The sequence below is a fragment of the Arvicola amphibius genome, chromosome 1 (genome assembly GCF_903992535.2).
Source record: "Arvicola amphibius chromosome 1, mArvAmp1.2, whole genome shotgun sequence".
NCBI lineage: Eukaryota > Metazoa > Chordata > Mammalia > Rodentia > Cricetidae > Arvicola > Arvicola amphibius.
In genome coordinates this window covers 153,105,213-153,119,258 of record NC_052047.1, presented here as the reverse complement: position 1 = coordinate 153,119,258, position 14,046 = coordinate 153,105,213, and the positions used below count along the sequence as shown (strand labels likewise).

Below are 14,046 nucleotides of genomic sequence, written 5' to 3'. Positions count from 1 at the left end.
ATCAGCAGGAAGTAGCCTAGAAAACTATACCCATATTATCAAAAAATGGATTATGGATGTTTGTCTTTGTATAATGTGTTGGTTACAGGTTGTTATGGATAATGGCCAGGAAAAAAGCTAAACAAAGGAAATTAGATTCAAGGTTCTTTGTTTATTTTTTTATTTTTTTTAAATATTTATTTATTATGTATACAGCATTTCTTCCATGTATGTCTGCAGGCCAGAAGAGGGCACCAGACCCCATTACACATGGTTGTGAGCCACCATATGGTTGCTGGGAATTGAACTCAGGACCTTTGGAAGAGCAGGCAATGCTCTTAACCTCTGAGCCATCTCTCCAGCCCAGATTCAAGGTTCTTATTTTGAAGAAAAAAAAAAAAAGGCCAGGCAGTGGTAGTGCAAGATCTTAATCCCAGTACTCAGGATCTCTGAGAGTTTGAGATCAGCCTGGTCTACAAAGCAAGTTTCAGTACTGGCTCCATTAGCTATTGAGAAACCCTGTCTTGAAAAATGGGGGGAAAAAAAGAAAGAAAAACGAAAAAAGGAAAAAAGAATAAAAAAGAAAGGAAAAGAAAAGAGGGTGTATAGGTATGATAAGAAAATAAGGTAGGTTACTGAATCTACTCTAAAGAAAAAGGGAGAATATAGATATGATATGATAAAAGGTAGATTACTGAATCTACTCTAAAAAGAAAGGGAGGATATAGATATGATATGAAGGTAGATTACTGAATCTACTCTAAAGAAAAAGGGAGAATGTAGATATATGATAAAAGGTAGATTACTGAATCTACTCTAAAAAGAAAGGGAGAATATAGATATATGATAAAAGGTAGATTATTGGATCTATTAATCTCTCTCTCTCAATGTTTTACATTGGTTGTACTTTTATATATTGTATACAAATTTTGTATATTGACACAAATTTGAGATTAATTTTGTTAAAACATACTGTACATACATTTCTAATCTTGTTCAATGTTTTGTACCTATACAGCTCATTTAACAATGTAATGCAGAGCTGGGCAGTATATGTGACTTTAATCCCAGCACTCAGAAGGCAGAGGCAGGCCGATCTCTGTGAGTTCAGGGCCATCCTGATCTACAAGAGCTAGTTCCAGGACAGGCTCCAAAGCTACAGAGAAACCAGGTCTTGAAAACCAAAACCAACCAACCAAACAAAAACAATGTAATGCAAACCTCTAGTTCTTAAAAATTATTACCAACTCTTTAAGATAATAAGAAAATATAGATTAGTAGTTAATCACCTAGTATAATCAAATTTGTAGTCACATTAGGTATGTTTTCATGGCAAACAAAGATACATTTTAGATATAAAGATCATCTTCAAACACTTCAGAGATCTACAGAATATGATGTTTTAACCTAGGTTGTTGTTGTTGTTGTTGTTCTCCTCCTCCTCCTCTTCCTCCTCCTCCTCCTCCTCCTTCTTCTTCTTCTTTTGGTTTTTCAAGACAGGGTTTCTTTGTAGCTTTGGAGCCTGTCCTGGAACTAGTTCTTGTAGATCAGGCTGGCCTCAAACTCACAAAGATCAGCCTGCCTCTGCCTTCTGAGTGCTGGGATTAAAGGCGTGTGCCACCACCGCCTGGCTGGTTCTTCTTTTTTATGACAATGAGACATGTCTGCTCCTGGCAGCATCAATCTACTTCAGTGAAGATCATGAACATCGAAGAAGCTCCACAGGGAGTTTATTTTCTTTGTGGCAAAAGTAAGTCATTGGGCAAGAAAATGCCCTTGCCTCAACTGCTGACAGTATGCTGTCCTAATGAGACAAGCAGAACACAAAATACCCTGCTTCACAGAAAAGCCTGCTGGATATGTTAGGCCTGTAGGCCAAAGATGGATGCCCTAACACTGCAGAGGAACTTTGGGTGACTGTTCAGGCAGCCAGCTGTTTCTGTCATTTCTCACATTTTTTTGGAAGTCGCTTCCTTGCACTTCTTGCTCACTCAGTTAATATTATTTCTTTCTTGGGTCTCTGAGGGAGTTGAAGATTAGATAGCTATAGTTATAATTTACCAGATGCAGAAAGCAAGTTATGATAGAAAGTAAATTAGGTATAAGACTTAGGACTTACCAAGATAGGATAGATAAGAAATATTTTCTCTGGGGCCAGAGAGATGGCTCAGTGGTTAAGAGCATTGCCTGCTCTTCCAAAGGTCCTGAGTTCAATTCCTGGCAACCACATGGTGGCTCACAACCATCTGTAATGAGGTCTGGTGCCCTCTTCTGGCCTGCAGACATACACACTGACAGAATATTGTATACATAATAAATAAATAAATATAAAAAAAGAAGAGCTAAAGTTAATATTCCTTAAATTATTACACAAAATAGAAACAGAAGGAACATTGCTCAGTTCATTTTATGAGGCCACAATTACCCTGATACCCAAACCACATAAAAACCCAACAAAGAGAATTATCAACCAATTTCCCTTATGAACATAGATGTGAAAAATATTAACATATTTGCAAACCAGCCAGGCATGGTGGTGCACACTTTGAATTCCAGCACTTGGGAGGCAGCAGCTGGTGATCTCTGAGATCTCAGTCAGCTTGGTCTACAAAGTGAATTCTAAGACAGCCAAGGCTATAAAAAAAAAACCTGTCTTGAAAAAAATAAAATAAAAACCTTGCAAACTGGGGCTGGAGATATGGCTCAGTGGTTAAGAGCACTGACTGCTCTTCCAGAGGACCCGGGTTCAATTCCCAGCACCCACATGGCAGCTCACAACTGTCTGAAGATCCAGTTGCAGGGGATCTGAAACATTCACACCAATGCACATAAAATAAAGTTAAATAAAATGATAAAAATATTTAAAAAAAAAAACCTTGCAAACTAAATCCAAGAACACATCAAAAAAGATCATCCACTCTGATCAGGGAGGCTTCATCCCAAAGATGCAGGATGGTTCAACATATGTAAATCAACAATTGTAATCCACCATATAAAGACACTGAAAGACAACTATGTGATCATCTCATTAGGTGAAGAAAAGGTCTTTAACAAAATCCAATACCCCTTCATGATAAAAGTCCTGAAGAGAGTAGAAATACAAGGGACATATCTCAATATAATAAAGGCAGTTCATAGAAAGCCTACAGCTACTTAAATGAAGAAAAGCTCAAAGCAATTACACCAAAATCAGGAACAAGTCAAGGTTATTCATTTCTTCATATCTATTCAATATATCACTTGAAGTCTTAGCTAGAGCAATAAGAAAAGTGAAAGAGATTAATGGTAAGCAATTTAGATAGGAAGAAGTCAAAGTATCTTTATTTGCAGAAGATATGATAGTATACAATAGTGACCCAAAGAATTCCATGAGGAAACTCCTACAGCTGATAAACACTTTCAGCATGTAGTTGGATACAAAATTAACACAAAAAAGCAGGAGCCATATACAAACGACAAACAGTCTGAGAAAGAAATCAGGGAAAGAATATCTTCCACAATAGCTTCAAATAATAGAAAATATATTAGTATTAGGTTATGTCTAACTAAGAGAAAGACTTGTATGATAAAAACTTTAAGTCACTGAAGAGAGAAACTGAAGGAGATATCAGAGAATGGAATTGGTAGGATTAACATAACAAAAATGGCCATTCTATCAAAAGTCCTATAGACAACACCTACACAATGCATTGAACAATGGAGATGCAGAACTGATTCCTACATAGACCCTTCACTTGTACGTTCTACTGTCTTTGGTACAGGAAGGTACTATGCATGCTATCAAAAGAGAAACAAGCACCAAGCCACTCTTTTCCTCCTCTGCAACTCGGGCACCGTAGTCATCATGAGTGACACAGTAACGATCCGGACCAGGAAGTTCATGACCAATTGTCTGCTCCAAAGAAAACAGATGGTTACTGATGTCCTTCACCCTGGGAAGGCAACAGTACCAAAGACAGAAATTCGGGAGAAGTTAGCCAAAATGTACAAAACCACACCAGATGTCATCTTTGTATTTGGATTCAGAACTCATTTTGGTGGTGGGGAAACAATTGGTTTTGACATGATCTATGATTCTCTCGATCATGCAAAGAAGAATGAGTCCAAACACAGACTTGCAAGACATGGCCTTTATGAGAAGAAAAAGACCTCCGGAAAACAGTGAAAGGAATGCAAGAATAGAATGAAGAAGGTCAAGGGGATTGCAAAGGCCAATGTTGGTGCTGGCAAAAAGCCAAAGGAGTAGATCTGCTGTGATATGCAATTTCCCAGAGGACAAATAAACTAATAGCTTAAAACAAAACAAAACAAAACAATCCACCAAGCCAGCCACAAAACCTTTATCTACAATGGTGTACTATCTGCAAGATAGGCTAGGGCAATAGTGGCACAAAGCTCATGGGAGTAACCAACCAAAAACTGGCTTGACCCATTCCACAAGATGAAACTTACACCTGACACTGGGTGACCAAGAATCTGAGACAGCCCAGGACCCTAGGGTAAAACCAAAGAGTACTGGTCTAAAAAAGAAAAAATTGTAGTGATAAAATGGCTCCTAATATTCTGCTAGACTCATAGATTAGTGCCTTATTCAGCCAGCATCAGATATGATGCAGCAGATGGGAAATAGAGACCCACAGCCAGACATTACACAGGAAGTGAGAGGCCGTGAAACACTCAACCCCAAACGGGGGTCTCCATCAAATCCCTCCCCTCCAGAGTTCAGAGAACCCCAAGGAAGAGGAGGTGGAGAGAATGTAAAAGCCAGAGGGATGGAGGACACCAAGCAAACAAGGCCCTCTAAATCAACTAAGCAAAACTCATGTGAACTCAGACTGAAGCTGCAAGCTCAGAGCCTGCATAGGTATATACTATGCATATTACGTATTATAAAAATGAATCAGTAATGTTTACCAAGAATGCTGAGCCTTTAGCCCTGGTTGCGTCAGCCCTGGCAAATCTGTTGTGCCATTATCATAGGCCCATATGTGTTGGCCTACTGTATCATGCTCACTGACTTGAGGGCAGACACCAGGCTGTTATTCTGAGGTTCCTGCTGTTTACTGACGACAGTCTGTGTCCACTTTTGGTACCTGCGGAGTTGTGGCATCCTCTGACATGGATCAGCCAGATGATATGAAGGCTAAGGACTATATAAGCTCTTTTGACAGCGGGCCAATGTTTCACCGTAGCATGAAAGAACTGTATGTGTACACGACACCTAGAAGTGTGCACAGGGTAATTTAAGACCCTTACAAACAGAAATTTTGTAAGCAATTGGCCCACCTTTTCATCTAAGGCCCAGAGCGGGAGTGCAGAAAGGCAGTGCAGATGGGGTACAGAACTGGAGTTCCTTTCCATTGCCTCAGCTTGCTCTGGCCCTTGCTAGAGGGTCCCTAAAAGTTCCAACTAAGATCAGCCAGAGCATTGTGGCACCCACCTATAACCCCAGTACTGAGCGGGAAGCAAAGGCAGGAGAGGCCCGTCTGGCCTACGTAGACCTGTCTAATCAAACTAAACCAAACCAATCCAGAACAAAACAATGTACCAGTGGAAGGCAAAAACAGAGGTGAAGCCAGGAGAGCAGAGGAGGTGAGGAGCAGTGGAGGGAGGCTTTCTACAGAAATTTCTCTCCCTAGGTGAGGAATTCCTTTTGCCCTTTCCCTTGAGGTCTCGTTGAGAAGTAACAATTACTATCTTTACCCACACTCCTCCTAGCTAGGGGTCTAACACTTTAGTTACTCCCTCTTAGTCATTTGTTGCCATATCTTATGACCGGCTGAGTCAACCTGAGTTCTTTCAGAACCTTACTCCTCCACTCCCCTGCCGGCAGCAACATGCTCTTGCTGCTTCAAAGTGCAACCAGGGCTCATAGCACAGTTTGTTGGAAATGCTTCCCACCTGGGAGTCTGCTGTCTCCCCTCAACATCCTTGCACATTTTGGGTCGCAGGAGAATCACCACTGTTTTTATTTGTACTTCTAGAAGAGAACTCCCTACTTCGGACGGTTTTGGTGTCTCCAGCAGTATCTTGTTACACCCAGGCAAGCCTAGTGCATTGACAGTGGCAGTGGGAAAGAAGAACGGTGGGCCCAAGGCCGATCCTCCAACCACACTGCTACACCGGGCCACTCAGCCCAACGCCAGGGCGCTGGAGATAGAGGGAGCGAGAGCAGCTCGGGTCTCCTGGACACTCTCGTACAAACCCATCGGTCTCCCACAGACCAGAGCAGGCGGTTGACCGCAAGCGCCTCTCCGCGCGCGCACGCGCACCCGATGGAGTGATCATAGAGTGGCACGGACAGGCAGAGCGGCCAGGAGCTGCCCCGCTTCCGGTAGCGCCACATTGCTCCAGGAGCTGCCGCGTACGCAGTTTCCATGGGGACTGAACATGGCGCCGCGAGGTGAGACTCCGGAGGTGTGTGTCTTTGCCCACTGTCCCATTGGTACCTGCCAGTCCCTCCACCTCTCTGCTCTCCAGAGCTCGACTTAGTCCCCCATTCTTAAAAGTTGAGGGTCTCACTCTTCATTTGTCCGAGTCAGGCTTGCGTTGCTCTGACCACCCCGAGTGCCCGCATGTGTAGAACTCGGATACTGTACCCTTAACAATCCCGGGCTGGCCCTTTTCTGGGATGACTCAGTTACGAATCCTCTAGCCTTGCACAGACCCGCTGCTGGCCTCTGTTCTTTCTAAATGGGTGGTACTATGCTACCTATTTCCTGCTGGAGCCCCGGTTTCCCCTTCAGCAGTGACAGGGTTGGATCTTTGAGGTGCCTCTCGGTTGTGATGATAGCTGAATTGCCAAAAAAGTCGCCTGCAAGTAATTCCTGGGAAAGGAGGTCGAAGACCAGCCCCTTCACGTCCACACTCCCACTTCATAAGCAATCAGAAGTTTCTCCCTCCTTCACCACGATCTTGTGTTTTCTTCAGAGTACAGAACCATACAGGGGGTAGAGCTCCAGCTGTCCTTCTGCCCATCTTTGCGTTCCTTTTTTTCAGATAAAAGGTTGTCCTCAACCCCTCTGGAAGTCCTGTTCTTTCTAAATGGGTGGTACTATGCTACCTATTTCCTGCTGGAGCTCCTCATTTTCCTGTATAAAGGTAAGGCTGGGCTTGACTGCCTCTGCCCCAACAGCTCTTTCCCTCTTTAGCCCAGCGCCAACTCCCACCAAGAACTGTTCATTCTTTTCTGGCCCCTACAGCATGTCTCTTCACTCCAAGGCAGAAGTCTCTTCAGCTGATGGCTTTAGAATGATTCAGTAGGAAATCTCTCGCAGGAAGAGTATCTTGAGTTTGGGAAATGTAGGCTTCTCCATCCTGACTTTTCCCCATCTGTTTCTGCTGAAATATTCAGATCTGTGTACCATTATAATTCATTCATTCGACAGAGAGGAACCCCCACAGACTTAGTAAAAAAGACTGCAGCTATAACGGTCCACACTTCTCTAACTGGTTCACGGGAAGCTAAGACTAATGTTCTTGTTCCTGGGTGTGCGGCAGTCCTTGTGGGGACGGTTAGGTGGTGTTGCAGACTCTGGCTTTTCCACCGGCAGGTCTCTTGCTGCCGTACCCAACAGCCAACCTAGTCCTGGATGTGGTGATGCTGCTCCTTTATCTTGGCATTGAAGTAATACGACTGTTTTTTGGTAAGTGTTGTTCAGAAAATAGTTCTATTCCTTATGAGACATGCTGGAGACTGTAACTTGGTTAACAAGACAAAGAACATAACCTAGGCTCACTATCAGAGGTTGGATCTGGTAGTATATCCTATTACTTCCCTGAAGCTTCAAGCTGCTTCATCTGGTAATATATCCCATTACTTCCCTGAAGCTTCAAGCTGCTGCTTCATATCATATTTTAGGTCAAGATTTACCTGTGTGTTTCTGATGGGACTAGAGGCCGGCAGTAGCATTTGATCTTAGATATTCCTTTCCAGTTGCCTGACTGTTACAAGAGTTCCTACTTCTTTGCTTTGTTGGGAGAGTAAGGCATTACAGGCCTAAAGAGCTCTAAGATTCCCTCCACTTCTCTAAACAAGGATTTCTCTAGAAGTTTTTAAACCCCAGAAACAGAGCAAAACCCTTATTACTTAGAATGTATCATCTCTGAAAACAGTGATAAAATACAACCCAAGAGGAGAAAATGGTAATGACCACATGTGTGCCTGGTGCTGACAGAGGTCAGAAGAAGGTGTCAGGCTAGAGAGATGGCTCAGTGGTTAGGAGGCCTTACTGCTTTTGGAGGAGGATCCCAGTTTGGTTCCCAGCATCAGGCAACTCACAGCTGTCTGTAACCCCAACTCCAATGTTGTCTTCTGACCTTTGTGAACACATATAAACACACAAGTAGGAATAAAAAGGAAAAAATAGAAGAGGGCATCAGATACTCTGAAACTGGAGTTACAGATTATTGAGCTGCCATGTGTGTGCTGGGAACTGAAGCTAGGTCCTCAGGAAGATCAGCAATGGCTCTTAACACTGAGCCATCCATTTCTCCAACCCTAAGTAACAGATATTTTTAAGGCATTTCTAAAATTGTTTTCCATTTTAGTTGGCAAGTTTTTAGTGTATTTATATACACATACACATATGTATGTTGTAGACTCATATTTTACATATACAATTTTTATGTTGCTTAATGTATACATGTGGATTCAAATGCATATATGTTATACACACACACACTTTGGTCTTTACTTTTTGGAGCAAGGAGACCAGGATGATCTTAAACTATCGATTGTGACACCTTAGCCCTTGCTGTCATGGACTCTCCGTATAGACCAGGCTGGCCTTAAACTCGAGACCCACCTGTCTTTGCCTCCCAAATTTTTTCTTGATGCAGAATCCCATTGTTCCCTGCATAGTCAGAATGGAAGCAGGGCCTCTGGAATAAATTACTTCAATCATGTAACACCCTGAAGCTTCCAAGTTTTAGTTCAGTGCGCTTCACTTTAAATATGACACCTCCCATTCAGGGTAATTTTTCTCTGCTCTGCCCATCTGTCACATCCAGACACTTTCTGAGGTGAGGAAATACAAGCTGATGCCAGGAAAAGCAGTCACCACTTGGAGGTGACTCTGGGGGCTGTGTTTTATAGGTACAAAGGGAAACCTCTGCCAGCGAAAGATGCCCCTTGGTATTAGTGTGGCCTTGACCTTCCCATCTGCCATGATGGCTTCATATTACCTGCTGTTGCAGACCTACGTGCTCCGCCTAGAAGCTATCATGAACAGCATCTTGCTCTTCTTTTGTGGCTCAGAGCTGCTGCTTGAGATGCTCACGTTGGCCACCTTTTCCAGGTATTACTGCTGAGGGTTGGGTTCTCTCCACCCAGGGATGGATGCATTGCTCTTTGAAGGCCTGAAAGGTGTAGGAAACTGGTTTTGAAGAGGTGTCTATGGGGATGCCTTTTTTTTTTTTTTTTTTACTTCCAGTAGGTAGTAAGGTTGCATGTGTATATGCGTATGTATGTTCACCTGTGTGCATATTCAGGTAGGTGAGTGTGTATGTGCGCACGTGCATACCAGAGGTTGATACCAGATGTCTTCATCAATAATTTTCCACCTTATATTGGAGTCTTTCACTTGAACCCAAAGCTGATTTGGCTAGTCCAGCTAGCCAAGCTAGCTAGCTTATCCCAGGAATCCCATCTCTCCTTCCATGAGTACTGGTCTTCATACTTGGATGGCAAGTTCTTTTACTACTGAGCCATCTTTCCACTCCCAAAAGCTTATTTTTAAGGAAGATAGACTTCTGGTGTTTGGAATTAAGAGACTTCAAATAGGCTGGATGGTGATAATGCATGCCTTTAATCCCAGCATTCGGGAGGCAGAGGCAGGTGATTCTCTGTGAGTTCAAGGCCAGCATGGTCTACAGAATGAGTTCCAGGTCAGCCAGGGCTACACAGAGAAACCCTGTCTCAAAAAATCCATTAAAAAAAAAAAAGAGGCTTCAAATATGCACATTTCAAGCTAACTTTGTTGCTCAATGCTTTTAAAAAAAAGTAGTTTTTATTTTATGTGCATTGGCAATTTGCCTGCATGTAAGTCTGTGTGAGGGATTCAGATCCCCTGCAACTTGAGTTACAGACAATTGTGAGCTGTCATGAATCTGGGTCCTCTGGAAGAGCAGCCAGTGCTCTTAACCGCTGAGCCATCTCTCCAGCTACACTCACTGGTCTTTTAACAGTTTTTTTTCTTTCTGCCTTTAGTATGGACAGGATCTGAAGTACAAGAATTCCAGCTGGTAGCCCATCAGGGTGACAACACATCTTTCTGGTTCTTCAGCCACACTTGTGAAAAGTGGTAGGTCAAGTTGGCCTGGGAAAGGTTGTGTGGTTTTTCCTCAGCACAGACATTTGGGCATTGAGCACCTACCTGAGGTCAGTGGCATCATCTTTAAACCAGGATCATCAACAGGAGACACTGACCTTTTGTGGTAGGGAGAGGCAATGCTGTCCCCATCTTGATCTTTCTAACAGCTCAAGTTCTCTTCCTTGGTCATCATGGCCAGAGTTCCTTGTGTGGACCATCTGGGCTTGTTGGGCTGAGCAGGACCTGAGCCACAGCACTTGTACATGTACATCGTCTGCATGAGCATGAAAAGTAATGCTGGTGGGCTCCTGGACTGATTCAAATACCCCCAACCCCAATGCTCAGAGTGGAGACCCAGAACCCTTTTAGTAGTTCATAGTATTTTTCTATTCTGATCATGAAGCAAACACGATTTTACAATAAAAATTATTTTCTGATGTGGGGCTGGTTGTCTTTTCTGTATGACACCTGTCTTTAAGTTCATCTCTTCTACGTGAGGGCAGAGACTATCCCAACAGTGTTCTGAGGCTGCGTTTAGTAGTAAAATCTAACAGTGGTGAAACTATCCCTGACCCTTACCCCCCCATGCCCGCCCATTGCAGCCTGAATCCCAGTAGACACTGCCATCTTTTCCTTCATCTGTCATCGGCAAAAGCCTCTGAAATGTTCCACCTTTGTCCCAAGTTTGCTTGTCTCAGTTCTTCTCAGCATTGGCCACGTATAATCAGAAATTGGAAGTTTATTCTAAAACTGACCAAAATTTCTCCTTAGTTTAAAAGGAACATTTATTGGTCAGCATTTTGCTGCGTATTGCCATGTATTTATTTATTCCAGAAGTTACTAGGAGTTATGAAGAGTCCACTTTAGGAAGCCTTGAGGTCAGTCTTTTGTGTCAGGCCGATCCTGGGATATTTTGTTTTCTTACACTTCTTTTTAAAACTTTCCCCCCCTTTTTAAAATTAATATTTAATTTTATTGTATGTGCATTGTGAAGGTGTCAGATCCCCTTGAACTGGTGTTACAGTTGTGAGCTGTCACATGGGTGCTGGGAATTTGAACCTGGGTCCTCTGGAAGAGCAGCCAGTGAGTGCTCTTAACCGCTAGCCACTTCTTCAGCCCCTTTTCTTAACTTTCTTAAGGCTGTCATTCTATGGGCTCCACAGTCTAAGCACTGTTGCCTTTGTTTTCTCTTCTCCCTTGCCTCCTAGTTGTCTTTAAGAGTCTATGGTGAGAGATCAACTGCAAAAAATAACAAAAATGCCTAATAGGCTCTTCTGTGGTGTTCCCATCTCCTATTTCATTGAACACCAATTTTCTGCTTCTTACATTTGCTTTCTCTAGTTTTGCTTTGGTTAGTGGCATAGAATAGAGAGAAACCTATTCTCTGTGACTTTGACTTCATTAGTTTCAACTCCCTACCCAGGAGCACAAGGAACAGAAAGCTCAGCTAAAGTGCAAGTGGCTTTTACATCTAATTGTTAAAATTCAGAAGGGCCTTCTTTTTAAAAAAATTTTTTTTCAAAATATATCTTAAATAATTTATTTATTTAACTTTATGTGCATTGGTGTGAAGATATCGGATCCCTTGGAACTGAAGTTACTGACAGTTGAAAGATTTATTTGTTTACAGTGTTCTGTCTGCATGTGTGCCTGCAGGCCAGAAGAGGGCACCAAATCTCATTACAGATGGTTGTGAGCCATCATGTGGTTGCCGGAATTGAACTCAGGACCTCTGGAAGAACAATCAGTGCTCTTAACCTCTGAGCCATCTCTCCAGCCCGACAGTTGAGTTTTAAGCTGCCATGTGGGTGTGGGAACGCCAGGCCTCTGGAAGAATAGCCAGTGTTCTTAACTTTGGAGCCATCTCCCAAACATCCCAGAAGGGTCTCGAGACTGTATTCCACTTTGTAGGCTTAAAGGTAAGAAGCAAAAGCACACATAGGCCTCTTAAGCCTGTTTTATAAGTCAATATGCACAAAGTAAATAGAAACCCAGCAGGGTAGAGTGGTGTACACTACACCCACAGTGCCACTGAGGATGAGGTTTAATGGCTGAACGTACTGATTAGGAAGCTATTTCACTTATGCTTATGTGGAAGCTTAGTTCACTGGTTCCCATGGGTGGCTCCTTGTTCTTGATGCTGCTGGATCCACTTTAATAGTCATGCACAAGAGAAACCAAGACAGTAATGTCATGTGTCCCAACCACTTCAGAAGTAAGGATGAAACTAACCTGGGGCCCCATCTCAAGACCGTAGACCACAGCACTGTACTATGATCATGAAGCAAACACCATAATAAATACGTTTCTACAATATTTTTAAGATTGGGGGGGGTCTCGTGTTTACAGGTAGTTTCAAATTCCCAGTGCTGGGACTATAGGTGTACCACTATCTAGCCTGGTTTTATTTTATTTTTCTTGAGACAGGAATTCTCTACTTAGTCCAGTCTGATCTCAAACTATCCTACTGCTTCACTCCTTTCAGTGCGGAAATGATCTGGCTTAGGGAGTTAACATGGCTAAAAGCTATACTTATAAAGAGTAAGGCAAGCTACTTACCTTACTGGCGGCACCAACATTCTGAGACAATACGAAGTCTTTGGGAACATAAAAAGCAGACGACTGGATGTTAAATGGGAGCAAATCTGGTACTTAGCATGCAAGTGATCATTCACTTTGTGAAAACACATCTATCTCAATAGTGACACTAGAAAATCAAGCGCCTCAAGGATTTTTTTCCCTGATAGCAGTACACAGTATCATCTGGTCTGCAGTTTATCTTTTTGTCATGTAAGCCTACTCTTACTTCACTTAAAAAAAATTAACTGGATGTGGTGGTATATCCATATAATCCCAGCACTTTGGGAGGTGAAGAAGGACCAGTTCATTGTCAGCCTAAGATATAAAAACCAAAGGGCTGGTGTGATTGATAGTTCAGTGGGTTAAGGTGGAAAGCCTGACCAGAGCTTGATTCCCCAGGAACCACATGGTAGAAAAACAAAGTTTCCAAGTTGTCTTGACCTCCAGACATAAGCCTATGTGCATGCATGAAGACAGCCAGCCAGACACATATGCACTAATGTATGCATTTAAAAACAAAACAAAACCCAAGTAACCTTTATGGATTGTGAATCTGATTCCTACATTCAGGTACCAAAACTTAGATACCAAATTTTAGGGACCAGCTCAACATCCTTGGGCAGCAGTGACATTTCAGTACTTAACCCCTCTTGTCATATCTGTCCAAACAGTAAAATGCTAAGATATGACTACTTTGCCAGTGGGCCTTTATGTGTGTTGCTTAAAAAGGAGAGCTCTTCTGGAAATCCCTCAGTATTTCTAAGCTTTCTAGTTTCTTCTTCACATATTTAGATGTCAATTCTGTTCACAAAACACATCATGTGATTCCTAACATATCCTTAATACAAAGGCAGAACAGCAATTCTCATTTTTTTTTTTTTTTTTTTTTTGGTTTTTCGAGACAGGGTTTCTCTGCAGCTTTTTTAGAGCCTGGCCTGGAACTAGCTCTTGTAGACCAGGCTGGCCTCGAACTCACAGAGATCCGCCTGCCTCTGCCTCCCGAGTGCTGGGATTAAAGGCGTGCGCCACCACTGCCCGGCTAGCAATTCTCATTTTTGATGAGAGACTGAGGTCACATTGCTTGCCTATGGTTAAGCAGATGGAGGACCTAAGTACTAGCATTCAGGTGTTCATGCCCAACTGGATACCACTAGAATTCCACAGGATACAAAAC

At 42.7% G+C, this 14,046-nt stretch overlaps 2 protein-coding genes across 5 annotated transcripts; both read left to right on the top strand.

Annotated features, from left to right (window-relative positions):
- The first annotated feature begins 3,823 nt into the window (after window positions 1-3,823).
- Window positions 3,824-4,144, top strand: LOC119826708 (40S ribosomal protein S24-like). The gene has a single exon (XM_038348164.1). It carries the CDS (start codon window positions 3,824-3,826, stop codon window positions 4,142-4,144), a length of 321 nt encoding a protein of 106 aa, XP_038204092.1.
- A 2,157-nt stretch (window positions 4,145-6,301) lies between these two features.
- Tmem216 (transmembrane protein 216) lies at window positions 6,302-10,729 on the top strand. Of its 4 annotated transcripts, XR_005286525.1 has the most exons (6): window positions 6,305-6,382; window positions 6,979-7,080; window positions 7,533-7,625; window positions 9,077-9,278; window positions 10,190-10,283; window positions 10,460-10,729. XR_005286525.1 is itself a non-coding variant. In XM_038339122.1 (5 exons), the coding sequence occupies exons 1-5, from the start codon at window positions 6,370-6,372 to the stop codon at window positions 10,572-10,574; spliced, it is 417 nt and encodes a 138-aa protein (XP_038195050.1). In that variant the 5' UTR covers window positions 6,302-6,369; the 3' UTR covers window positions 10,575-10,729. The 4 variants fall into 4 exon arrangements, 3 of the variants coding, with proteins under 3 accessions (XP_038195050.1, XP_038195036.1, XP_038195057.1); XM_038339122.1 differs by lacking the exon at window positions 9,077-9,278 and having other exon boundaries at window positions 6,302-6,382; XM_038339108.1 differs by having other exon boundaries at window positions 6,306-6,382; window positions 10,190-10,729.
- Window positions 10,730-14,046: the final 3,317 nt, after the last annotated feature.